At 41.4% G+C, this 27,518-nt stretch overlaps 1 protein-coding gene across 1 annotated transcript in view; it reads left to right on the top strand.

Annotated features, from left to right (window-relative positions):
- LOC309406744 (WASH complex subunit 2-like) overlaps positions 1-27,257 on the top strand; it is a 36,405-nt gene extending 9,148 nt beyond the window's left edge. Inside the window, exons 11-30 of the mRNA XM_082002060.1 lie at positions 190-302; positions 2,475-2,547; positions 3,348-3,404; positions 5,442-5,603; positions 6,164-6,297; positions 7,767-7,859; positions 8,372-8,476; positions 9,825-9,941; positions 11,332-11,495; positions 11,924-12,032; positions 12,943-13,128; positions 14,152-14,331; positions 16,698-16,826; positions 17,025-17,120; positions 18,157-18,276; positions 19,912-19,974; positions 20,641-20,853; positions 23,173-23,784; positions 24,390-24,564; positions 27,084-27,257. Coding sequence (XP_081858186.1) covers positions 190-302; positions 2,475-2,547; positions 3,348-3,404; positions 5,442-5,603; positions 6,164-6,297; positions 7,767-7,859; positions 8,372-8,476; positions 9,825-9,941; positions 11,332-11,495; positions 11,924-12,032; positions 12,943-13,128; positions 14,152-14,331; positions 16,698-16,826; positions 17,025-17,120; positions 18,157-18,276; positions 19,912-19,974; positions 20,641-20,853; positions 23,173-23,784; positions 24,390-24,564; positions 27,084-27,220 — 3,038 coding nt within the window. The 3' untranslated portion in view covers positions 27,221-27,257. The remainder of the gene's footprint in view (positions 1-189; positions 303-2,474; positions 2,548-3,347; positions 3,405-5,441; positions 5,604-6,163; positions 6,298-7,766; positions 7,860-8,371; positions 8,477-9,824; positions 9,942-11,331; positions 11,496-11,923; positions 12,033-12,942; positions 13,129-14,151; positions 14,332-16,697; positions 16,827-17,024; positions 17,121-18,156; positions 18,277-19,911; positions 19,975-20,640; positions 20,854-23,172; positions 23,785-24,389; positions 24,565-27,083) is intronic.
- Positions 27,258-27,518: the final 261 nt, after the last annotated feature.

The following is a 27,518-nucleotide window of genomic DNA, read 5'->3' as shown; positions in this document are numbered from 1 at the left end:
CTCCTTAAATGTGGTCTTGTGGAGCAACCATATACAACCCAGTCTGACTACAGCAGCTTCTCTATATGTGTCATGTTTATGAGAGAGACGGGATGGAATCAAACCAGTTTTAATTTTGGTCGTCTCTTTAATTCCCTTTCCTGAAACTTGGTCAGTTGCGCCACAGCTCTTGGCTCTTGTGCTTTCTAGATGAAGATGACGACATCTTCAAGCCTCCTAAGTTGACTGATGAAGACTTCACACCATTCGGTTCTAGAGGTGGTCTCTTCAGTGGTGGAACAGGCCTCTTTGATGATGAAGAGGTGAGAATGCTGGAGAGGATAGAAATGGAGTGTGTGTGTTCTCCTTTTAAAAACAAAAGGTCCTGACAAATTCTTGCCTATGGAGGGCAGGGAGGGGAAACAGCATTTTGTTGCTTGGTAACATTCAAGCATAGTGGAACAGTGTAGCTTTCTAGTAGTTATGTTCCCCTTGGCACAAAGCCTCTTCTGCAGTAGTGCTGCTAGAGATGCAAATGTGGTCCTATCGTTACCTTAGGTGCTAATTCCAGCAGACCTTACTCGGCACCAACGTCACTACCTGTGGAGATAAACAAACAGTATGGCATTTGGTTTATTTTAAAACAGAAGATTTCTATTAAAATGCCTGTCAGAATACTGAGTTTTGTCATTCTGTCCTTCTCCCTGGGTGTGGGAGAAGTTTGAGAGGAAAGAGAACAGGTATAATTTTCCACATCATCTTTCACAAACAATATTCGGGCAATGATGCCGTTGGGCTTCTCTGTGCTGTTAGAAGTTCCCTATTGCAATTATGTTATGTTCTTTCATTTAGCTATTGTACAATTACTAGGTTACCTGCACTGGCAAGAAAAGTTCACCTTTAACTTACTCTTGTGCTATGTATATATAGCTGACTTGATGAAGGAATGCCACAAAGTGCATTTCTGACCTTATTTTAGCATCGTTTGTGCATGTGAAGGGGGGAAGAAACCCAATGTCGGGGATACAGATTTAAGAATCTGAGAGTGCAGCTGTGTAAAACAAATGATTGCCTCTGATTTTATTATGCAGCTGATACAGGTAACAGTCAAGCATGGTCCAGAATAGTAGCCAAAATGTTGCCTTTGCTGGATGTTGTGTTCCTTGTTGCAACTAGGAAAGTCTGATGTTCCTTGGAGCTGAGGAGGCTATTAGACTGAAATTTGGAAGGAGACCTCATGTACAGCTGACCTCAAGCTTACTGTGCCAATTTGCTAGAATATAGCCAGCAAACAAGAATATAGCCAACAAACACCAGAGAGGGGCATTGTGTGAAGGGAAGGGGATAGTTCTATGCAGTGCTTTCCACGCACATGCAGCCTTTCTTGAAAAAATAATATGCTTTCTTTTTAAGTAGTACCCAACAGCTTTAAAAAAAATAAATTAAAAAAAAAAACAATAGTGCAAGCCAGCTTTGTGTCATTGCAAATTCAGATGAAGCTATCATTAGAGCCTCTTGGTTACTTATTGCTAAGGCTATTCTCATCCTGTAGATGCAAGACAGCCAAGCAGATTTGTCTGTGATTGGACTGGCTGCATACTCTTGTTCTTGGTCTGCTGTTACCTGAAAGTTAATCATCTAGGAAGGGTAACTTACCTTCACTTACCTTGTGCCATGGAGGATGCCTTACTGTACCAGAAGACAGCCACAGTAGGTCAACAGGCAAACAGTAACTGGCAAATATCCTAAGTATTGCTGCCTTCCTTCCACAAAGCTTTATACAAAGACCATTCTGAGCCTCCAGGGAGGCAACTTCTAATACTCAACTTCTTGTAAGAGGGAGGCTTTCAAGAAATTAAGTGGTCAGTACTTAAAATATCTGGAAGCTTCCTGGAAATCTAGGCTGTCATTCTTGGGGAAGACCGGCACAGGGCAAATGCAACCTGGACACAAAGACTTTTGTGGGAGTGTTCCACAATGCTTCTGCACTATAATGTGTACCTCTGCACCATACTGGTGTCCTAGAGTCTCCTTAGCAACAGTATAAATCATTCATCTTGACCATGTGAAGTTCAGGAGGATTTTTATGCTTGTCCTGGGCCGAATTCTTCCTTCAAGCCTTACTGTATAAATTTCAGTAAGAAAGCTTAGAAGGATGTAATCAGGACCTAAGCAGCTGTAGATTAATTAGTGTAAGCCCTTGAAGATGTGCAGATAAAATATCATTCCTTCTCTCCAGTAAACAGACTGATAATCAGTGTAAATTAAATTTAAGAAGACATAAAGCTACTATTCTGAATGTATGCACTCAAGGTAGCGCTTGAGTACCTAGGTTTCAGTTTATATGTGCAGACAACTTTTTGAGAAGGGAGCAGTGGTTACCTTCTCTATGTTGGCTTAGAAATTTATATTCTACATGGGGAAAATTGACAGCTTTTTTGCTACAAAAAACAAATTCACTGTTTCCCTCCCTTTGCATTTTCATTTACAATCAGAGTGATCTTTTTGCTGAAGCACCAAAAGGAGAAGAATCAAAAGAGAGAGAGGAGCGAGTCCCAATAAGTGAAGGTAAGAACCAATTGTTACCTCCTGTAATTCTGTCTATGCTGTGATTTGTCACTGCTAGTGGCTAGACTGTTTTGTTTCCAAACTAGAAAGTCTGAAAGTAGCAACTGTTGACAAGTATCTTCTCCCCAGTCTTAATAGAGAACAGCTGTGTTTTCCTTGAATTTTAAATGTGTTTGTTCACTATGATCTCTTACACACACCTACTCTCCTGGAGCTGAAGGCATGTCCTTACTATATTGGCATAGCTCTCTGCATGCACTGGGTTCCTGCTGCTGAAGAGTTCTTTGCAGGATCCAGTTGTGAGTTTGAGTTGAGTAAGGATTTCTTCTTGCAGATTAATGCACATCTGAGTTTCCCATTAGCTGCATATCTAGACTCTTAAGGTCTGAGCACATGTTCTGTACTGCAGCAGATTTTACTGAAGTATTGTATTTGAGTTTTCAGATATGGGTTACGAGATTAAGCCATTTTGGTTTGGGTGTGTTGTATTGAAATGGTTTTGAGTGTGTGAATGTGAACTCTTGTAAATCATGCTATGTGTAAATGTATGTCATGTTTATAAGCTTCAGTTTAGTAGAGCTGTTTTGTGGGGTTTTAATGGAGCAAAAATAGCTAGACTGTTCTTATCTGAAAAAAACCCAGAAGTTCAAGGAGAATGTCTAAAGAGTTCTGAGCTGTTGGGGGGGTGGGAAATAGAGCTCAGAAGACTTCTCGGGTACCTAGTTCTATGGTAGAGTTCTGAAGGCTTGGACAACATAAAACAAGTGCATCCATTTGTATTGTACTTCCTATGATTTCAGCATCCTCTACAAAGTCCTTAAAGAAAGTTCCTGCAGGTGCAGTATCTCTGTTCCCAGGTATGATTCGTTCAATAGCAAACTGCTTCATGCACAAAACGCACTTTTCCTTAAAACCTGCTGGAGAGGTTTTAAAGAAGAAAACTACCCAAATACAGCAGCACTGCATTGCTTGATCATGTGCTTAATGACAAATACAGGTGCTTCTACCATGCTAAGCCTAAACTGCAGCATGCTTTATGGATAACCAAGATTTTGTAGGAGCTCTGAAGGTAGATATTGATGGCAGATATTGGCAGCTGTGAGCTTCCAGTGTTGTGCTATGCACCTTTCAGGATGTGTGTTACTTTAATTGATATAATACACTTTAAGTCTGTGGTGAATGCAGTCACACCTTCCCTCTGTACTCTGAGAAGGAAATGCATTTTGATCTTTCAGATTTGATCATATTCCTTTAGGTTAGCAGAAGAACAGTTTAAACATCAAGTTCCTATATTTTTGTGGCACAGGTAAATAAGACCAATCTTGTTTCTCCAGTTTTGATTAGGAGGATCTACACACATGGGGAAGGACCAGATCTGTAACTCGGAGCTAAAAAAACCAAAACTGTACTAAGATCCCTCTTCCATATCAGATTTCAAGCTGAACAATGGAAAGAAACATGTCACCAGTCTGTTTGAATCAACTGACTTTGATTTCTGTCTCTGTGCAGGGTCCTCACCTGACTGAGTTACCTTAATTTTAAGTTTTGCCCTTTCTTAATAAAGATCTATTTTAAGACTATGGCTTCAGTTAACGGAGCCCTCAGTCAGCATGATTTTTAGAGTAGGACATATACAAATACAGGCTTTTTACTCCAGGATGAAAGATATACATCAGCAACTGTCATTCTACATAATTATAAGATTTGGTAGCAAAGTTTAAAACAGCAGATTGAGGTTTTCTTTATCCTTTGGTCTTTCTTGGAGGTACTGTTGCATAAGCAGTGTATTTCCCATCATTCTAACAGCTTCCCATCCTGTTCTAGCTCATGAGGAATTAAGTTATATGTATCATTTATTCAAAGTCTTCAGTTGCTCCCTCTCAGTAACTAAAGTCTCAGGCTAAAGTCACCAGAGAAAAAACAAGATTGAGGCTCCTTTGCTATTCAAAATCACTTGATGAACATGTTCACAGTGAACATTTTGTTTAGGAACTTAAGAATGTTTAATAATTAACTGAACTTTGTGGCTCTATTCCCGTCAATTCTGTGGCAATTCTAATTGTGTGATACATTATTTTATAATAAACTGCTGCTGTGCTAGTCAAAATTCATGCAGCCTGCTGACTTTTAACCAAATAGCAGTTGTTCTACTTTCTGCCAACCTTTCAATTAAAGCCTCTTTTTTTTAGTACCCCTCACCATTTCCAAGCATCTATGTATAAGGAGCAAAATGACAGACTTGGAACCAGGCTGCCAATTTTTACCAAAAATGCTAAAAACGTTTGCAGACAAGCTATTGACATGCATGTATCGCTGAAGTAGGACATTTCCACATTGGATGTAGAAGAAACAGTTGTTACCAGCTTACTCTAGTTGATCACTGCCATACCTGAAGTATGCAGGAATCTTGCCACCAAACTCGGCCTCATACTGCAGTACTACTAGTGGTCCTGCATGACAAGTGCAGTCACCTGTCCTCCCCTCTCCTCAAGCACCTTACCACTCTTATTTGTCCACAGTGATGTGGCTTACTAGTTATTAAAGTAGGATTCTGGTTCGAGAAGTCTATAGGGATGACAGTGTGTGACTGCTGGGTCTTCTAGCCTCAACATGGAACCTGGCTGCTGGCATTAGGGGAGATGAGCAGGTCTGAGGAAGAAGTGATTGCAGTGAGAGTGAGGGGCTATCTATCTGTGACTTGGCTTTATCAGGAAGTTTCTAGCTAATGCTTTTGTTGCGGCATTGATGCAGGAGTGCATTAAAGTTGCTGTGATGGAAACTGCCTGGCTCCACTTACTGTGGCACAAGTTCAGCTTTTCAGTAATGCTGGCAATGATCTCTGTGTTTTGTTTTCTGTTGTTGTGTCTGTCCCCCCTGCCCCATCTGACCTGCAGGAGGAAGTGATGTGTTTAGTTCCACTGTAATTGTGGAAAAAGACATGAAACCTGCAGCACAGGGCACAGAGAAAACTCCTAAACAGCCTGGGAAAGTTGTTCTGTTTGATGATGACGATGATGATTTCTTTGTGGGAGCAACTAAAAAGACTCCAGATTCAGGTACCTCTATACTTGTGCAGTAATCAAAACTGAAACTGATAGGAACCAATGAGTTGCAGAATTCAAACCTGTGTCACTGCTACTTCTGCTTGTGTTTTTTTGGGTTTGGGGTTTTTGTTGTTGTTGTTGTTATTGGCATTTCTTTTCCTCAGAGTGGTGTGGGACTGGTTTATTTGTACATGCTCTCCACTGACTTTCCTCTCTTAGGGTGCTCCTTCTGTTGCTAGGGCAGTATCTAGACTTAAATGGAAATGGTACAGACTTTATTCGCACAGCCTTGAGTCCCTGTGCCCAACACTCCCCATTGGCAGGTTCTAGGCCTTTAGAGGTGCCAACTGACTCTACCCCAATGCTTGTTGACTGCACTCTTTGTTACCACTGCTGTCAGGTAAGTGGTATTTTGCTTTGAGAGCTTGCCTGGCTTTTTCTTTTAAAGGCTCTTGATGTTGGTCATCTTTAAAAAGGGAGCATGGTGACTTTTGAGACTCTGGTATCTTCTCTTGTTCAGTAATGGCTGTTCTGTTCTTTTCATTCCCTGTTTGTTTTGTTTCTTAATGCAGGCAAGTCCACAGCTGACCTATTTGATGATGATGAAGAAGGTGACTTATTCAAGGAAAAACCTGCCATTCCTACTGTGGTTTCTCACACAACTAAAGAAACGGAAAGCTGTAGGGAGACAGTCATGGAAAAAAAGGTAATGGCATATAAACAGAAAAAAGTTACTATGGCAGCTGAAATAGTCTTTCTGTGTACAACAGTGTGGAAGTGCCATATTTGTGAAACAGAACTAGGTTCTTAGGATCTTACATCACCCAAGTGCTTCAGGAATCTTTAAATGCCTTTTGCGTCTCAAACTTTGGCTTTACTTGAGTGTTTTTTTTGTGTGGGCAGTAATTGGAAGAATCTTATTAAGGCAGGATTGAAATGAGAGCAAAATGAGAAGCCTCTGATAATAAAAAATGTTTATGAAGTTTATGGCTGAAGTGAAACCAGCCTGACTTAAGAAACTCTGGTGTCACAGTTCTGTGATGCAGACTGTTTGCATTTATACCAACTATTATCTGCCATCAGCAGATAGCAACTTAACTGGTAACCCATTGCTTGTGTATATTGTGGGAGAGGAAGGTGGACATCACAGTTCTACCTAAGCATATACAGTACTTCTGAGTGTTTAAAAAGCTGTTTTTCAGCTGAAAACTCTTAAGTCGTAGAAAGCTCTAAATGCTGTCCTGTGGAGAGCCTCCTAATGCCTACTCCACTTTCATTTTTTCAGAGCAGTATCTTGAGGGAAGTAGTTCTTTGTTTCTGTGGCAGAGATTGTATGTATTCATTTTACTCTCATTTGCTGTCCAAGGAGTATTTGAACATAATGAGCTACGGTGACTCTTTTTCCCTTCTGGACTGAGAAGCGTACAGTGCTGGGGATGTCTAACGCAAATTGCTGCAGGACTTTCTCCATATTGCCTTATGAGAAGCACCTGAGCACAAGGGCCAATGCCAGCTTCTATTTCTGGTGCAGTGCGAGAGTATCCATGGTCAATGGGGCAGGAGTGGTGGTGGGAGGTCATTTAAAGCCATTGCTCTGATCTCATAGGACTTGGTTTTCCTGGAGGAGAGAGTGAGAACTGATTCAGCAGCACCACTCTTGCTCTGTCAGGAAGTGAGGGTTGCTTTATACTCCAGGCTTACTGGCAGTAGTGCTTGGGCCTGGAATCATTCTGAGTTTAATGGCAAGATAGCTGGTGGCAGGCTGGGGCTGTGCTGTGCTAATGCAGGAAATGATGACTGGCCCAAACTGTCCTCTTCCTTTATTTCACATATTTATTATTCACAGCTTGTGAAAAGAAACATTTCTATGTAACTCATGAGGGGGCCTGGCATATGTTGCATAATGTTGCATACATTTTTCTGCTGAGAAGGATGGTGGTGGGAGGGGCGCCTATGGTGAGACCTGCAGTCACTTGTGCATAGCTCTGGCTGAATGTGAAGAACTCATTCAGCACGTGAGTTCAGGACTTCAGCCCATGGGTGACAAGCTTGTGTTCTGTCCCTTCAGCTGCTGGGATGCTGCTAGCAGCATGCCCCTTAGAAAGGGTCATGTGATGTGTAGCACCCACTTGGAATCAGTAAGGGCATAATGCAGTGTCTTTATTTGTCCTAAAGAGTCAACCATCTTCAGGTGAGGACTTCAAACCTTTACCTGAAATGCCTCCAAGAAAACAGAAAGGCCTTTTCTCTGATGAGGAGGATTCTGAAGTGAGTATCTCTTTAATAAATCCATACAGAAATGCTTGGGTTCTGAGTCACTCTGACTTCAGTCCACTTGTATCAGGGGACTCCTTATTTATCTGTAGGATTTGGAACTCTGACATCCATGCATCTACTCCCAGCCATCCTGAAAGTTCCTTCTTGCTCCAAGAGTGAAATCTGTGGGAACTTTTTCCCTATCTTTAGAGAGTTAAACTCATGTGGTACACAGCGGCATAAACTGAAAGCCGGAAGAGGGGAAGATCAGCAAATCAAGAGCAAGAATCACAAAAGACTGCATATGTTTAATCTTGTGTCCTTGGCTTCCAGGTAGCAATCTGCAGAGCTGAGGGTAATCCCTGTGGAACTGCAGGTAGTTGGTACATCTGAGTAAGACAACCTTTCCTTACTTCACAAGCACGCTAACACATTTTTTTAAAAGGAAAAACATGAATGTCCCATTTGGAGTTCTTAAATGTATAGCATTGCTTTGCAAGGTGACATTTCTTTGTTTTGCACAGGACTTGTTTTCATCAAGTAAAACTGTGAAGTCTAAAGCTACATCTCTCCCCACCAGCAAGTCCATGACAAAAGCTCCGCTTTCCTTGTTTGATGATGATGAAGAGGTAAGTGCCACTTCCTGATATTGCCTGTGTGTATGGAAACCCTCCTGCACAGCCTGTTGCAAATGCAGCAGGAAATACTCAAAAGTTTACAACACTAAGCTTGTAAATGGAGCACTAAATTAGAGCACTAAATTGATGTTGCATTGTTGTAGTGGTTCTGAGCATGTGGACAGCGTTAGAGAACAGTATGGTAGCAGGGACTCTTGTGGGTTCTTGGTGTCTTTTCAATATTTTGCAGTCAGTGCATATCATCTCTAGACCTAAACATGAAGGGCGTTATCCCTCTGATAGGACTAGAGAACACTGAGCAATAGAACTGATAGGAGCTTCAAGAAGCTGTTTTATCCTGGCCTGTGGTACCTACCCACATGGATGATTTCTTGCTTCCCTCGTCATGGCTGGTGAATTCCTTTTTTCTCATTTTTCAGTGTGTAAGAATTGTGGCTGCTAGTGTAGAAACAGCGATCAGAGCACAGTTTGTGCAAGAAACAACAAATTTGAATTAGTGTGTGCTATTCTTATCTTTTTTTTACCCTCTTCTCCCACACACTCTCCAGAGAGATTTCAACTCTGGGCCTGCAGTCTTCATGGTGAGTTAGCTTACCCCATAGTCTTAACCTGAGGCAAATAGGAGGCCTGCTCAGACCTGTAAGATCGGAGACTTCTGCAAACTCAAGATAAAGGTTTCCGGTCCAAGAGAGGGCCAGCTCACCTTTCTGAATAGAATCTGTTCAGAGAAGCTACTGTCAGGATAGTAAAACATTTTGTAATGTGATAAGGTCTCATATCTGTCATGAAAGTTGTGTTATGTAACTGAAGTTCAAATTGGGTGGAGAAAAGCATAAATAAGTGTTAGGTGGTGAAGTCAACACATTCTGATTCCTATATAATAATCTGCATGGGTGTCTTCAGGTGAAAAGTCTTGGTTCTTGCCCAGTGGGAGTGGTTCAGCTTGCTTATTGCCTGTTCTCTCAGAACAGGATTCATTCTCTATTTTGTTATGTAGATGAAGAAACAGTGACCCATTTTATTAGCTGCTGTGCAACAGAATTGCTGTGTCGTGGTTTTTTTGGCTGCTGCTCAAGCCTTATGGTGTAAAATCTGTGGGCCAAAACCAGGCTGTGGGCTTACAAGTTTCTGATCTGTCAAATGCTGTGAGCATAGAATTCCTGTACCAGATTACTGTATCGCACTTGAAATTGTCTTCAAAAAGGGTTCACAAAACACCATTTCTTTACCCTACTCATCTGAGAAGTGGGTGGCAAGTGTATTGCATGCTGATGACTTCTCAGTGAGCTTTTCATTGTGGCTTTGGCTTTTGATTTTTTTTTAATTGTTTTATTTTAAGGATCTCTTTGGTGTGCTACCTGCCAAGAAGCAACAGGAAAAACCCCCAGAAGAGAAAGCAAAAGAGTCAGAGCCACTCAAGAAAGCCTCCAACTTATTGTTCAGCAGTGATGAGGAGGTACTGACAAGTAGTATTTGGCTGAAAGGTGTTACTGGGCTTTATGCAGGGTAAAGCATAAAACTGTAGAGATGGGAACTACAGTCAAACTCTGCTGTGTCTACATGCCATGCCTACCCCAATCCTGTGACTTGTTTGCAGCTGAGGAAGCTGTCTGATTCTTGGCTCAAGTTATCTCAGGATCTAGGTAATAGAATCATGTGGAAGAGAAAATTGGTGTTTTCAGTGTAACTTATAGAAAGATATTGTTGTAGGCTGCTGCCAACAAATCTGACTTAAAAATACAAAAAGGGAAAAATAGGTTTGTTCTTACTGTATTTCTGTAAGGCAAGTTTAGCAGTTCTAAATAGGTCTGTGGTGAGTTTTGGGTTTTTGGGGTGGGTTTTTTGTGTGTGGTGGTGTTTTGTTTGTTTGTTGTTTTCTTTTTAATCTAGGAATGGGAAAAATTAAATGTAAATGACGAGGCTTCCCAGAGAGCAGCCCTCTTCCAGGGATGGATTATGTGTTGTCCTGCATCTTAAATGAAAGCCAGAGACACTAAGTAAATTAAAAACCTGTCTGGAAAGTATCTGAATTAACTTACATGAATAGGATCCAGACTTTTCCTCCCACCTCCCAAAATTTGTGTAGACTTGATTTTTATTACCTGTCCTGTAATTGGTTGTTTAGCGGATAGTAGCAATATCTTTAGATGCATTTTATTTTAATGTAGAATAAACCAAATCCATACTTCAACGAGCTTGTAGTTCCTTTCAGAAAGGGGAGAAATAGAGGTGGGGAGTGGAGCAAACCACCTGAAATCTTGAGAATAAGGAAACACACAAGCCATAAAACTCTCCCAACGCCAGCAATCCACAAATGTTTCCTTCTAAAGCAGGTTTTTGACTTGTTAGTGGGTAGACTTCACTAAATGCTAGCTCCAGGTGGGGAAGTATTGTGATTGAAACTTGAGGAAATAAGAAATGCAGCATCACGCACTCTAGTAATGAGTGGTCTTGGGTGTGGGTGTTTTGGGGTTTTTTTGATTTGTTTGGTTTTTTCCCCCCATACATCAAACTTGCTAATTATTTAAGTGGCTCAAATCAGGTTCTACTGGGTGATCTTACTCCTGTGACTGCAGTTGACACTGACCTCAGTTGTCAAGAGCAACTATAATAGTAAAGTGTGTGTACCCTGTTTTGCTGGGAAAATACCGTATGCCAAAAGGTGGCCAGGCCCTCTGCAAAGCCTGAGCAATGTCAGATTACAGTGGCTAACACAAAGGCAGGAATGTAAACTAGCAGAGAGATGCAAGGGCTGCCCAGATGCTGAAGCGTTTCTGCTTATAGAGAAGGTGGGAAATTGGCTTTAACCAAGACAAAAGAAAAATTAAGGGTTCCTTATTTTTAAGGAACACTGGAATGTCTCCAAACCAGCTAAACTTCCTTCTGAAGATGACCGAAAAGAGGACCCTGCAAAACCAGCTAGCACTGTCAGTCAGGCTAAAGCTGTGAAGAAGACGAGCCTCTTTGAGGAAGAGGATGAGGAGGATTTATTTGCAATCACTAAAGAGAGGTGACAGTCCTGGGAGGGGAGGGGCATTTTTTCAGAACAGCCCAGCAGTAACCTCAAAACTGGACGGACCCAGGCATATTGCAGGTCTTGTCCCTTGCTACTGCTGCTGAGGAGGAAGTAGAGGTGTGTGAGTGGGAATGGGCAGGGAAGGGCTCTTCTTACCTCTTTTGTATCTGTGGTGGATCATTGTCCTTGCCACCACTGAACTGGGCTCCATTCCCCTGCCTGCAAGATAAAATCCTCTTGACCTCTTTTTATCTTCACTTCTGCAGAAAGCCGTGCAGACAAGAAGGGAGGGTGGTAGAATTCTTGAGACAGTGAGGAAGCTGAATCCTGTATCTGGGACCACTTTCTGCAAACAATGGTCCCAGGTTATACTGTTAAACAGATGCAGTGCATCTTCCACTTTCTCCTCTCTTCTGTTGCAGCCAAAGAAAGCCACAGAAGGTATCATTGTTGTTTGAAGATGATGCTATTAATGGAGAATCGCTCTTCAGCTCCCAGTCAACGCTACTTCCTTCAGCTGCTAAGGCTGCAGTGGTACTTCTGCTTTCTTTTAAAACTAACGTGGAACACTTAGTCTTTTTATAGTCTGTCTTCCTTGTTAGGTAATGAATATAAGGCTAACTTGTTTTAGACAATGGTAGTTCTAGCAAATTGGGAATGGGAACAGGGCATACTGAACTCTTATATGTAAAACTTCTTACCACCATCAGCCTAATGGAGATTTCAAAATTTTCTTGACCACTAATCCTGAATTTGTTTGGTTTATGCTAAAAGCCCTTCCTGAGGATGTTTTGAGAGGTTTTAACCATAAAATACCATTAAAGGGACCAGACTAGGGCTTCACCCTTTGTGTCACCTCAGCCCAACCTGATTCAGATGTGTCTACAGACTTCTTACTGGCCCTCTGTGGAGGGTGCTTGTGCTATCCTCTGTCTTAGGAGCTTACCCCACAGTGTACTGCCTATCTGGCTGTGCTTTGGAATTAAGAGTAGGAGTTGCAAAAGCTCAACACAGCTGTATCTGTAGTGGGAATTCCTGCATGTGTGCTACCGTCCTCTTCCCCTCTTGCCTTTCTGCTTACCAGGAAAACAGTGGTCATGGTCCATAAAGGTAATAGGCTTGGGAACAGAAGAAACAGGCAAGCCACAGTCTTGCTGCTGGCATTCACAGGAAACAGTGCACCAACCAGCCAAGATTCCTAGGGCATCCACTCTAAGGTTGCAACTGCTTCCTGGCACTCTTCAACCAGTCTCAAGAGCCTATAATACTAGAAGTCAACAGTCACAAGCCAGAATGTCCCATGGCAGGAAAGTAGAAGTTAAGCATGTTGCCAGTGTCCTAGATCCCTGTAGAAGGCAAACAGAGGCTGCTACCCCACAGCAGCGTACACTTCTTATATACCCACCAATTTTCTGTCAACAACATTCTCTTAATTTTGCAGGAGAACGTAAAACCAGCACAAGCACCACCTTTCTTTAATGAAGAAGAAAAGGAGGAAAAGGAAGATCTGCCAGATACAACAGTGAAGTCCAACCAAGTAGAAGATACATTGTGGTGTTTAGAAGAGCCTGGAGCAGTTCCTGTGCCTAGAGGAACAGATGTTGAGGGGCAGCAAGCAAAGGAAAAAGTGAGGGATTTTCTTACATTAATCTGAAGTTTGGTAAAGGTTCAGTTTAAATAAATAAATAACAGCGCTGCTCTGGGACAGAATTTTTTCTGGATTGCCTCTTCTATTGCAAAGGAGAGAATAACTCTGTCTCTGTTTAGCAAAATCACTTGTCAGTCAAACAGCAAATTGATTAAATGGCATTTAAAAGTTGTTTCCCAACTGACATACATGAGAAAATTGTTTGGGGTTTTTTTGGGAGGTGGGAGGAGGAATCTCTTTCATTTTTCCTCCCAAGGTGGGTTGGGTAATCTTTATTCACATAAACAGAGCTTTCCTTTAAAAGATAGCCTATACTAATATGTAAGCTTTGCTTCAAGCTCAGTAACTTTGTTTCAAAATAGTCTGAGTTACAAATGGTGTTGGTAGCTGGGGCTTTCAGGATTGTGAATTTCTTCTGGGCAGCACTTGTTACAGAACAGTATTGATGTGCATTATTGAAGAATCTTCAGCAGAATTTACTCTTGGGCATGGTCTTATTGAGTGATTGTTGGGGAATTACCAGCTGATGAATTTCCAGAGTAGTTATCATGCTTTGCACTTGACTGAGCGCGTTCAAGGTTCAGGTAGTGCTGCCCACTCCAAAGAATCCCAAGTTGCATGAACTAGGTATCTGAGAGAGAATGGCAAAGCTGCTTAATGCAGCCTTGTGGTGCACATGCAGCCTGACACGCAGATGAGAAGGTAAACCTTATGCAGGAAGCCGCTTATCAACAGCGCTACAGTGCAGAGTACAGGAGGAAACTCGTGTTCCCTTCAGAGCCATAAAGTGTATTCCCTTTTTTTATCTACTGTCTCTTGCTAATCCGCAAATGAGAAAAAATTAGTTGAATATAGTTGCTTGGTAATAGATTGCAGAACTCTGACCACTGCTGGCATTTAACCAAGAAAACTTAGTGATTTTTTTTTTCTTTTTTTTTGTAAACCTGAACTAAATAACAAGCCGATGCGTTCAATTTTTTCATTTTTCTTTTTTTGGTGGAGCCTTTTGCAGCAACATCCTCAGAGCCAGTCAGCAGTTCAGATCTGTTTGCAACATCACCACCAGCTCTGGAGAAAGATGTCAAGACCCAACCTAAGAAAGTTTTAAGCTTGTTTGAGGAGGAGGAAGAGGAGAGACTGGAAGATGATGGCACTAAAAATGCACAGAAAGAAATTGGTGTGGTGAGTCTAGGGAAGTTCTTGAATACTAGGAAATAGTATTTCTACCTTTCTACCTCTACTATTCTAGGCAAGGTTTTGTTTTTACCCTTCCCTCTCTTCATGTCATGGAGGCTGTTATAAGTGATTTAGTCCCAAACAGGATTCCAATTCAAATTTACAATTTAATAAACATATTTCACAGAGGCTAATCTTTCTCTATTTCTAGACTTCCAGATTCTTGGGTGAGAAATAATTCCTGCTCTTCCTCTGAATCCTTTTGTAAATTTTTCTATCTCACTACCTCGAAAGCATTTTGCTGCATGCAAGTATGAAAAGAAATTATGTACAGATGTTTTGGTGCAGCTACTTGATGGCTGCTGTACAGAACTGATTCCCTAGTTTTACCCCTCAAGGTCAGAGGTATTAGGAAGTAGAAGGATGTGGAATTCAAAGCCTTGTGGTTTATCCCTTTATTTTCTTGATCTTGTTGCAGTTTGCTTGGTGGATATATGCCTGCAGACTTAGCTTCAGCAAGATTCATCTTAATTCTATGTTTGCTTCTGGTTTTCAAGTATTGTGTGTTCACTTTTTTAAAAAAGCCTCCAGTTGCCATAGTCTTGCTCTCTGGCTTTCCTGACATAGCATATACCATCAAGAGGTAGACTTTGAATCTTCAGCAGCAATATCCTTGAATCCATGGCAATATTCTTGTTTCTACTTGATGGAGAAGTACCCAATTTTTTTCAGTAAACTTTGTCTGTCAAAAAGTACATACTGTACACTACAGTATACCACAAGGTTTTGTCATCTTGGTGTGACCGTGTAAAGTTGTCAACCCTAAAGGCTATACACACTTTATTTAGAAGTCCCTGGAGCTGAATGAAATAGATGGCTCTTGCAGCTACAAACAAGGGTTTTTTCCTCCTTCTGAGTTAAAATGGATTGTTAGCTTGAGCGCTTATTTACCTGTTGTGAATGTATCCTGTGTTTGGCTTTTTTGAGGGGGCACGTTGTGAGATGGTTACAAGAAGCCACGTCTGTCTTACGAATTTGGGAAGATACAAATTCTTTCAAATCTTTCCTTCAAAGCATTCAGCTGTCAGCATGTAACAGTCACAAAGTGATTAAGGTGCTGAAATGCATATTCATGCCAAAATCAGAATAGGTGATTTAGGAACTTTAATAAAGGTGCTACTATTTTGCTTGCTTAGCTTAATATGCGTTTCATGTGTGGGTACTACTAGAGGTGTATTAGGTTTTCATGTATCTGGGCATAAATGGTAGTTCTGTTTAGTGCTCTAAAAATATGACTTGGCTTTTGATATAAAATTAAAGCTGGTGCACAGAGAGGCTGAGAATGGAGCAGTAATAAAAATCATAGGACAGGGTGTACGGACAAAAATGGTGTACTGGAAACTAACTTTGGTAGGCAGCCCCTTGGGGCTCCTGGAGACTTGAACTGGGAAGGGGAGAATGGGGCTTTAGAATTGTGACTACTGCTTCTGCTGCCTGGATTTTGAGTCTGATATTATGCTATAAGACATTCAGTCATGTTCTGAAGAGGCATGCTGTCATTTGTGTAGGTCCTCAAGAGACAGCTGGGTGGTGAAACATAGATACTGGCTTTTACCTAGACATTCAGTGGGGCCTTTGCCTTTTGAAAGGCAGGCCTGGGTACATACAGTGACGATGATAATAGAAAGGCATTGGTTTTGGTGTCTAAGCAGCTGGTGTTGGTTGATTTGCCAGATAGTGGAGGGCTGTTAAGGTGATACATTTGACTGTCAACATTTCCCCCCACCAGCAAATTTGAAAGTACAAGTTCTTGCCAAAGGCAAGTGAGCTGTTCATGGCGGGGGTGTGTTTGCTTTAGATGGGAGGAGAACAGGGAATACAGAAACGATAATAGCTTTACAGGCTTTCAACTTTTTTATTTTATTTTCTTTAAAAAGGTAGTTTAGGAAGATAATTAACGAGATTACCTTCCTCTCACTTCTCCGTCCTGCACCCTCAGCTGAAAAATTCAAGGCATAAAGGTCTTACAAAAGTGTAAACCTTACTGTACACTCATGATAACATACTGAAAACTGGTTTTTTTTTTTTTCCTTCCCTCTAAGGAAGATTTACAGGTAAATCATCATGGCTGGATCGTAGATATATTTTGGTTAATGTCTTCTAATCAAATTGAACTGTGAATACAAATATTTACGTTGTATGTTTTGGAAATTTGGTCAAAGTAAAGTATATAACTGGCAGCCAAAGTTTTATTTTTGTTACCAGGGTCATAGTGTAGCCTCAGGTGAATTGTAACCTGCATTATTACTAGGCAAATAATGTCCTTAAGGAGGGAGTTTCTCACTGTGTGGACCTTTCTCCTCTCCTTCCAGGCTTCTGAGAAAAGTATCCGGCCCAAAAGTACTGGAGTCTTTCAAGATGAAGAGCTCCTCTTCAGTCACAAACTTCAGAAGGACAATGATCCAGATGTTGACCTCTTTGCCAGCCCCAAGAAGTCGATGGTGAGTTCAAAGTCCTCTGAATCTATTTAAAAACAGTCTGTGAAGTGTGCAGCCTACCTGGTTCCTTGTTTAAACACAGCTTAGAAGTCACTGATTTCCAGGGAGGGCCAAATGCTGATAATAGTTCAGGCATCATGGGCCAAAGGAGATGTGCTTTTGATGTGTGACACATCCTTTCTTTATCCCTTGTCCCTTTAGTCTGCAAACCGCATCCTGAAGCCATCGTCTGGAGGAGGGCTTTTTGGGGATGACGATGAGGATGATCTCTTCAGTGCTGCCAAAACAAACCTTCCGGTATCTGTTCCTCTACTGTAAATGGCTTATATAAAAGATGTTGGAAGCGTATGGAAGGGACTTTTTTTATATGTATTCTCACAAGAAATTAAGTGACTTCTCAAATCTTTTTGAGAGAACAGAAATGGGCATTGTGACCCTGAAGACACAGGGAACAAACAGATGCATTAGGTGTCCTAAAGCTAGGATGAGAGGATTGGATTCTCTTTTTTTTTTTATGTACCACTGGGACTGGCTTAGGTAAGAGAACACACCTGAGCAGAAATCGGAGTAGAAGAGTTTGTATTGTTAAATTGTTTTATTGTTTAACTTGCTAATATTAGTTCCCTGTAGTTCATGCATGACTGACAAGCCTTGCTATATGACTTGTGTATTTAAAATCTCTGCAGCTTGGTTTGATTTAAGGTAATGAATGTGGTATTAAAATCCTTGTGATCACTGGATTGTTTTGAGAGGGTAAGCAGCTGCAGTAATGAACTAGACTGCATTACAGGTGGTCTGAGGTCAAAGTCCTAACATGCATTCTAAACTGCTACTCTAAATGTATTTAGCTTAATTAAATTGAAGCCAACTTTTACTTTATTTTCACGTCTATAGCTGGAAGTTAGGCTAGAAAACTGGCAATAGTTCCTGGAAACAGTTTCTCAGAGGACTCTGGAAGGCGTGGTCTTAAGTAATTAGTGCCTGGCAGCTGTATAAAAATAGCAGTGTTCCTGAGCTAGCTTTGTGCTTTTATTTTCCCTGCTGTCCTGTGCATGAGGAAATATGAATGCATTTCGAAGTTTATTGAAACTCTCATTATTTATTGTTAGTAGAGACAGCAGAGGCTGAGATAGGCTAAAGGAATAGAGGAGTAGAAGGCCCTTGTCACTGCAGAGCCAAAAGGCAATGCCTACTATGCATTGCACAGTCAAAGACATGGCTAGCTTTCTTTTCAGAAAGAAGCAAGATTTTTAAAAAGCTTTGCTTGTTTTTCTGATCTGCAGACCATGCTTTTTACCCGATTCATGTTGACTTGCGCTCTTAATGCTTTCAGAAAATAGTCGAGAAAACAACACTTAAGGCCAGTACTGGCCCTCCCTTGGAGAGCAGTAACCTTCTAGAAAATGCTTTAAGTACCAAGCAAGATGAAGCTCTGAAGGCAGTAACTACAGAGGCAAGTACCTAAATCTTTTTTGTTGAATAGCATGCAAATTAAAAGCAGAGGTATCATTTTGTTTTAAATAAGTCTCTCTGAAAACATCAAAACTAATGCCTGGATTCACTGGCTGCAAAATGGCAATGCATGACCAAACTTGTCTCTGCTTATCAGCAGGTGCAGTGTTATTAGCAAAAAGTTTAAATGCTATTGATACAGTGTTTTATTTATTGCCCACACACTTATAAGGGCAAAGTACAAGGCAGTGAAGAACTGCACCTCAGGTCCAGTTAGACTGAAAATGGGTGGTTGTTCATTATTGTCTGAAGTGCCAGTGTCTGTTGGAGTGAATCTGGTCTTTAAAGTATAGGTGGGCTTTCTCAGAAGGGAGGTTAGGGCATGGAGTACAAATCTGTGGCTGTGGAGAATCTTAATCTTGGACAGTGCACAATGAGCAAACAAGACTCCTACTCCTGTCCTTAATCTTGCAGAAGCAAGGGTCTCTGGGAGAGGCAGCCTGGATTGAATTCTGGCTTGTGCTTCACCAGAGCTGCTTGTTGGATTTCCATCTGTAGGAGATCAGCTTTTCATTGTGGGGGGGTCGGTGGTGTTTTTTTTTCTCCCCTGGGCTGAGGAACACAGAGCAAGTCCGTAGGGCTAGTAATTAGCCTGTCTTCCATTATGGTGAAGTATTCCTAACAAGTGTAGAACCATGCTCATCTTCCCTTTTTTTGTAGTTACTGTCAGCCTGGTATAGGAATGATCTCAGCCTGTCTGAGGTTCAGCTGAACACCACACACATTTAAGTGAAGAACAATCTCCTCAGACACTGGGATTCCTCTCTCATGCTGTCAAGACCCCCAAATCAGTGTCCTAACTCTTGCAAACCCTCAGTTACTTCAGCCTGGCTGGAGGAGCTCTGACTGCGTAGTCATACCAACAGCAACACAGCCTAGCTCCCAGAACCATGGTAGACTACAAACTCGTGAAGAGCAAGCCCTGTGAAGAGCTCTTCAGCTGATTTGGTTCATCCCTGAGTCCTAAAACTGACACAAATCTTCAGACCAAACAGCTGCTCTTGCTCTTTTAGTCTAGTTATTTCTGGCACTGGTGGCCTGCTTTCTATAGAGGAGCACTCACTTCTCTGAAGCTGTTTTCCTTGTAGGCTGAGAGGTACGATTTTGTAGCCCTCTTGGCTTCCATGTAGGTTTCATTGAAGTCTGTGGTGCTATTATAGCCAGTCACAAAGAGAAAAGTTAGTTATATCATGATCTGGCAATATGGCTTCAGAGAGGGTCTTAGGGGAGGGAATGAGCAAGGAGGGAGAGTAGCTGTCACAGTTTGATTTGACTGGTGTTGTGTGTGACCTGGAGAAGATGGAAGTTGTTGGGTACTATGTACTATGGCAAAGTGTAATAGTCAGTAGAAGAAGGGTGGAATGAAATGTAATAGTGAAGATGGGGCTATGGCATGTGGGAAACTGAAGATGAAAATGGAGTGACTAGCTCTGGTGGTAGAATGTGATGATAACAAGGTATCTTCAGAAGAAATTGGTAAGCAGCAAGGTGCTTTCTACAGATGTATTAAAATGCAAACTATGGTCTGATTGATAACAACTTGTCCACTTGTTTAATCCAGTGTAATTTTGTGCAGAAATCTACAGGTCCTGTTCCCATTAAAACCAAAGAGCCTTCATCTCGGATTGGAAAGCTACAAGTAATTAACTTTACTGGCATTTTGACTTTCAAAAAAAAATAATCTTCCTTGCCTCACTGATGGCTCTCCCTAAAACAAAATCTTTTTACTTCCTTCCCTTACTCTTGCATTTTTTTTTTTTCAGATGGTGTATTTTCTATTACTTTTTCTGTAGTGCATTATTTTCCCCCTCCCGTTTGAGACCTGACTCTGAGCAGCACTGTTTACTTGATTTGTGGGGCAGAGGGTGGGCTCCTCTTTGACCTGCTATTCTTCTCAGCACTATGTTAAGTACGTTCAGAGACTCTCTTAAGAGTTTGGGGTTTAGATCATGTCCTTCTTCTGACAAGAAATTACTTAACTGTCTGTATCACAGTATCACTCATTGTCAGAACCATTGTTGTCCTCAGGATAATGAGCTACATAGATGTTTGGTCTGACATAATGTGGCCATGCTGTTCCTGGAGCTCTTATACAGAATAATAGTTTTGAGCACTCCGCATACTTAGACAGAGGACATGGGAGACACAGAAGTGCATAGGTGTGAGAAAGGCCAGGCATTTGTAGAAGTAGAACTTAAATGCCTACATACGCTAGTTCTTGCTGCTTCTCTGGTCCCATGCTTGCTCTTGAGCAGTATTAATGTGATCTCTTTTTGTGTGTATGTGTTTGTTTTCTCTTTTGTAGGCTAACTTAGCTATTAACCCTGCAGCCTTACTACCTGGTGCAATGCCTAAGGTCTCCAATGTAAAGTCACCCTTACCAGTTCTGGACACTCCATTGCATGAGCCCAAGGATGTACAGCACAGCGAAGCCTTCCCTGCTGCAGGAAACAATGAAGAACTAGGTGTAAGCTTTGATCAGCCTATGCAAGCGGATACTTTGCACAGTGCTAATAAGGTAACCTTGGTATTTAGGAGGCTAGAAAGCGGGATTAAAACCGCAGTCTGTCCTTGTGCAGGCATTTGTGTTTTGGTATGCAAGTTCTGCTAACAGTGTGGTCTATCTGAATCTAAATGGAGGTGTGGAAATCTAATCCCCCTCTCACATCTGTGGACCACTGAAGAGAAAGTCAAACCTGCTGCCGCCTTAGCTCTGTAAGGGGCTTATGCATATGCCTAATTCTGTGCCTTTTTAAGGTACATGTGTACGTTCCCCAAATACGATGGCTTTCCCTATAGGTTAGATGTATTTTAGCATAACATCTTGTTCTGTCCCAGGAGACGCCAACCTGAAAACCATAAAAAAGGCATCTCTAGGCTAACTATAAAATATGTTATGGACAGCTGCTGTGGCAAGATTATCAAGAACACATAACTGCTGTAGATTGACCTTTATCTCTGTGGATAAAAATGTCATGATGTCCTGAACTGTCACTCCCAATTCTTTTTCAAACAAAAATTTTGTTTTTAAAGAAAAAACCCACACAAAACCAAAACCAAAAAATATTATAGCTTTTGACATGGCAGATCTCTGCCTCTTGACTCACTTGGGTTTTTTTATTCATGCCTTTTGCTTTATGGACTGTGAAAGGCATATTATAATTAAAGATTTAATTGTTCTTTAAAAGAAAAAGCTTGAACCATTGTAATTAAGATTTGGTCTGGGTGTTTATGATTTTATAAATCTCTTGGGTTTTCTGAGAGCAGCAATTTGAATAAGATAACTTAGGATCTTAACTTTGATTCTTTCTCTCCTTAATGCTGCTCAGGCTGTTCATTACTAGATGAGCAGCAGAGATGACTTGGGAGGATGCAGCAGCTGTCACCACAATGGCTGATATGACCCCTTAGTGTCAAATGGATTTGAAGCTTGTATGTCAGACTAATGCATTAGCATGTAGGCAGTAGTTGTTTCCAAAAGCAGAATGTCCTGCACAACAGACAAAACCCTCTGTCATGATGCTTTTAAATAGATATGCAGCTACAGGAGCTCTATTCTTTTGCAAGCCTATGGTCAACCTTGAACGTTCATTTTAGCACAGTGATGACGCACATTTGTTTACAGAAGTAATCTAAGAAGCAGCATCTCGGTAACTATACAGTGAATGTTTTTTGTGGCTCAGGTTAAGTGTTTTAATTTTGGCCTTTTATTGCTTCTTGAACCTTTCAAGTTTGAGTTTAAGCTGTAGATACATGCAGCCAAATGCACTTTTTTCCAAAAGCTGGAACAAAGCAACCTAGCCAGCATTCTGATTGTCCTTTCAAAGAACAACGCATGGAGCAGGGATTAGGTTGTTTTTTTTCAAGTGGTTCTCCCTTCCACCATAATTTTTATGTTTTTTTCAGCTATGCTTTGATCAATACAGCCCCACACTCTGAAGGTAGTTGTGCTTCTACAATGATTCTGACGAAAGCACATGGCTCCTTTAAACTGTGTTACAGCTTATCCATCCAGATTGTCCTTCTACACCAACACAGCAATTAAAAAAAGGGAAGAAGAGGTTGTACTGATCTGTTTCCTACATGTGTGAATACTCCTGTCCATGTGGGATATGGTAGAGGCTAGAATAGAAACTTGCAGGGGGGCTTCTTCAAAAGCAGCAGAGGAATGAACTGCAGCAGGCTATGCATAAAATAAAATTAAATGGAAAAAATAATTAGTCATGACTTGGACAGATTAACTGCACCGCAGAAGCCCCTGGATTAGCAAGTATCAGACTGACTGAGGTATTACCTAAAGCTGAGGGGTCAGAGTGGCTTGCTGACCTGTGTTGTGACTCTCTACTTGGGAGTGCTGTTGCTTTTGTACCCCAGTTCCACCTGCTGTGGCATGACCAGAGGGCAGCAAATAAAAAGTTCTGGGTTATTTTTCTAAACCTTCCTGCAAACTACTCCAAGCCTGAATGTCCCACTTGTTCATCTTTCCCCTTTCTAAAAAATGGGGAGAATGGATGATGCTGAGGTGATGATGAATGGTTCCTGCTGCTTCTCCCTAAATCAGTGTCTGCTCAGCTTTCTTTGCTCAAGATTCCCAAGGGAGCATTTGTTTAAATGTACATGTAGCTGTTTAAGTTACTTAAATCAGAGCTGTGAGCAGAACTTGTAGTTAATTCCATTTCAGTGTGATAGTATGAAATGGGTAATGTATGTTAATTGCAATGTTGTGAAGCCTAAGTGCTACAAGAAAACACAGAAGACAGGTTAGGATTCCTGTTATGAAGTGTGGGATTTTTTTCCTTCTATATAACCCTGCTCTGCTTTTACTCCTTTCTTGCAGACCAGAATCAAGGTTACAGGAAAACGAAGACCTCCTAGCAGAATGGCCCGCCGCCTTGCTGCCCAAGAGTCTGAAGAGAGTGAGGAGGTGGACAGCGCTAAAGAATCACAATTTTTTCTACCAAAACAGACGTCAGCAATATTGAACATAAAGGAGCCTCTTGCTACTGAAACAGAGTGTAAGGAAAACGGCTTTCTCTCTGGCTTGTCACTACCAGCTCATGGCGGTGTTTTGTCTGCTGGTACAAACAAACTCCTTCCTCCAAAATCCACAGATCAAGGGGATGATCTGTTTGAATCAGAAGACCTTTTTGCAAGCCACTCAACATCCAGACCAGTTGCACAATCAAAGTTAAAGGAGGGAATGCCAGATAGTGTGGCTAACAAACCCATCAAGGGCAGGGAGAAAAAGCCTGACCTGTCTGTTCTGGGTGATCAGGACAGCAATGATCTCTTCCAGCCTGTACAGCAAAAATCTTCAACAAAAAGCAGCCCTATACCTTTTTTGGAGGAAGAGGAAGACTCTCTCTTCACCTGTCAGAAAACTGGAAAAAAGGAGTTGAAGTCTGCTGTCCAGCAAGCTGTTGACCCTACTACCCAAGATATCTTTGAGGTAATGGTTGAGCCTGCTACCTTGGCCTTTTTGATCCCCAGGGCCTTATGCAGACCCCTCTAATTAGACACGGGCTTAATGGAGGCTGCTGAGTAGGATGGTGTGTGCAGGACAGGTGGTGAAGTAAACTGTCAATCATGCTCTGCTACTGGGCAATAGAAACCCTTTCTTTGGATGTTCACCCCCTTATTAGCAAGAGTGGATTTGGATTATACAGTGGAGTCTTAACACAGGGCAGGCATGTCACTGAATGTGCTGTGACAACATACCTATGATGATGACCTTTTTCAGAGTAATAAAGTGGTTCTTATCTGTTAGCCATCTGTTCAACACACAGACAGCTCAAATAACTCTTTAAAAAGGGAATAAAGTTGGCAGGCTGGGCAGCTGATACAAGCTTCTGCGTGCTGTAGTTGACCTGTGCACAATCCCACACTAAGGCACTTATGCTGAGTCCTACATGGGAAGAAGGGACTCAAAACTTCTTGGGTTTGAGAAGCCCAAGGCTGTCAGCCATCTAAACATCTCAGCTGCTGTGTACAGGTAATTTGACTATTCTCTTGAAGTGTCTTGGTATTGATGATCTCTCTATGCTTTGCTCCAAGGATGATATATTTGCTACTGAGGCAATTAAGCCAATGAACAAAGCAAAAGAGAAAATGCCAGAGACTAATCTGTTTGATGATAACATTGATATTTTTGCGGATCTCACTGTAAAACCAAAAGAAAAGAAGACCAAGAAAAAGGTGGAACAAAAATCCATATTTGATGATGATATGGGTAAGTGTCTAATGCCTTGCTGCTAATCTCGTAATATTGTCCTGAGCTGCATTCACTGGAGATGTTTTAAAACCCTTTGCTTTCTTTTAATTTTTCAACTTCTCTGAAATCTCTGGTCATTTTGGATCCTGATGTTGGATGAGAACTTCCTTGAGTGTTAGAACTAGCATGGCATTTAAATAGTTTAGGAGTGTGTATAAAATTTTTCTGAGAAAAGGAATAGTTTAATTCCTGTAGGGATTTTCTTACCTGTGGGAATCAGAAAATTTCTTGTGTGGAGTACAAGACTAATCTCATGGCTCCAAGAAATACATTCCCTGTTACAATTTGCACAGCTTCTTGTATTATACTTTTCACATGAATCACTGTTACGATAGTTGTAGAGTACCACTTGAAAGTATCTTGGAGAATTAGCCACAACAGGACCTGTCGTTTGCACTTCCACTTTTGACATCTACTCTGGTGCTAGAGCTTATTGTCTGATGTAGCATCTGATCTTGATACCTATAGCATATACAGCACCCTGTATCTGACAGACTTCATCTTCCTTTGGAGTATTGACTCTTTTGTGGTGCAGCCGTAGGTATGCAGCTACTTTGTGCCCAAAGCCATGGAGCTCCAGAACACCAACAGGAGTGTAGGGAAGATGTCAGAAGGTGAGAATGCCCTGCTGGCAGTAGAGTGGTGGAACTGCACTTGCCTGTGCTTCAGGTTAAGGGTTGGCTTAAGCGATCATGGCAGCACTTTCAGGGCTGTATATTGTTGCCTTAGGAGATCCTTTCTGTTGCAAATAAAACAGTAAGTGGGTGCAGTTTAGAGGGGGTGGAAGCTGCAAGCTGCTTTCCTTCTTTGTCCTACCACAAGATCCTAGTCACTATTTACTACATTTGTGTTAGGTTTGTGGTGGCAGTATTAGAAAACTCTTTGTCAGGTCTTTATCCTCCTAGCCTCCTCAGTGACCTTATGGCTGATGACACACACAACTTGATGTCACCTCTCTGCATGTTTGGGAGAGTCAGCAAAATGGTGACTGAGCTTTTTTGTGCATTGACAAATACTGTTTTCCATGGACAAAACTTTCCTATTCCTTAAGCCTTGTCATAAAATGGGAGTGATACTTCTACTGCTGATGGTACTCACTGTATTTCCCCTCTGTTGTGAAGCTAATCCATGTGATAGCTGCTTGCTTTGGAGTGATGCCAGTAGGGGATTACTCTTTTGCTGCCTTTCTAAACTGCTCTTGTGCTGAAATGCGGTCCTGGATTATTCCAGTGTAATCCCTATGATCAGCACAACAGCAGACACGTGCTGGAGTGGAAGAAGTAGCGAGAAGAGAAAGGCAAGCACATTGTGATAGGCCACTCTGTGCTTGGCCTCTGCGTAAAGTCAGGATACATGATGAAGGCTAAAATACTAGTTTTGTATACTCTGGACCAGTAAATGTCTATTCGCTTCTGTATAAGACCTGTATTTTCTTAATAGGGATTCAAGACCATTTATGTGCTACTTACATGATATCACTAGTGATCCGCATATCTCAGTCTTGTAACTTTTTTTTTTATCCCCTCATAGTCTAACTGCATAATCTGAGTATTCTAAATTTAAAACCTAGTGTATAGGAAGAGATCCACTGTTGTGAGTACCCAGGAAACCTCAGGGCAATACTTCAGCATGTGCGTGGTAGCAGCTCCATCTCTTTCCATGAGCACAGTCCTAAACGTGAGCAGCGCTAGCCACAGCACGAACTGCAGGTCTGTGAGCTCTGCTGCTGGCATAGGGTATCCGGGTTGGAGAGTTTAATTTCTGTCTATTGTTATCCTTCAGGAGAGAACTCTGTCTTAATAGCAACATGATATTTTTCCACTTTGGTCCTAGTTATTAATAACAGAAATGCTTGTATTGAGGAAGGTGGTGCAAGATCTTGGTTCAGGACTGTAGACACACTTTTTGAATATTCAGCAGGATGGTGGTTGTAGCTGTCTGCCTCCTTGCATCTTAGCTGTGCTCTGTTCTCAAGTGATTTATGCTGTGTTCTTATTGTGCTGTAGATTAAAGACTCGTATGATTAGTGGGTGTCACAACAGTAGTCACTAGCACGTACCATCTTTTCCTCTTCTGATTTTCTTTGGCAACAATCTCACAGTTCTTGGATCTCTAGGGTTCCTCAGCTATTAATGGCCTAGATAAAAAGGATGTTATCTGACACCTGAACAATGGAATTCATTGTGGAGGTTTAATTTATTAAGCTCAAATGCTTATGAGAGCTTGAAGGTATTATAAAAATATGAGTATTATTCTGCTCAACTAAGAAAAAATATTCCTAATGTGACTTGCAGCTAACAGCTCCCACGTATGTCCTTACAAATGCATCTAGAATCGCAAGCAGCAGGAAAGCATTTGTTTATCACAGAATGTCCTTGGCAGTCACTGCTGTATGCTGCAGACTGTAATGTACAACGTTACTTCTGTTTGGCAGTTACTTCACATTAAAATTTATTTTCTTTTTTTCCCCCCTTTAGATGATATCTTCTCTAGCAGCCAAGTCAAGATACCCACTCCCAAAAGCAGATCTTCCCAAGCAGCCTCAGAAGCAAAATCTGAAAGCAAGATACTGAGCACATTTGATGACCCACTGAATGCCTTTGGAAGCCAGTAGCCAAGGGGAGTGTGTTGCAGAGAGGAGGCCTTCCTTATGCTTTGTCCAGTACGAATACTCTGGATTCTCTAATCTAGTAGGGCTGAAATGAAATGGCTGTGGATATTTAAATGAGATTACCCATTTCAAATGGTTAGTATTCTCTTGTGCTGGTCTAATTGTGCTGAATTATATATTTTTAAAAAAGACAGTAACTTCCTGCTATCTTGTTTCCATGGTGCCCATCTGAATATAGCCTGTGCAATATCTGCAATGAAGTAATCTATTATACAAAGTATAGTTTGTTTTATTGAACAGA

This window comes from Phaethon aethereus (genome assembly GCF_964289735.1).
Source record: "Phaethon aethereus genome assembly, chromosome: 7".
Taxonomy (NCBI): Eukaryota; Metazoa; Chordata; class Aves; order Phaethontiformes; family Phaethontidae; genus Phaethon; species Phaethon aethereus.
The sequence above is the reverse complement of the archived record's forward strand: the minus strand, read 5'-3'. Positions and strand labels throughout refer to the sequence as shown.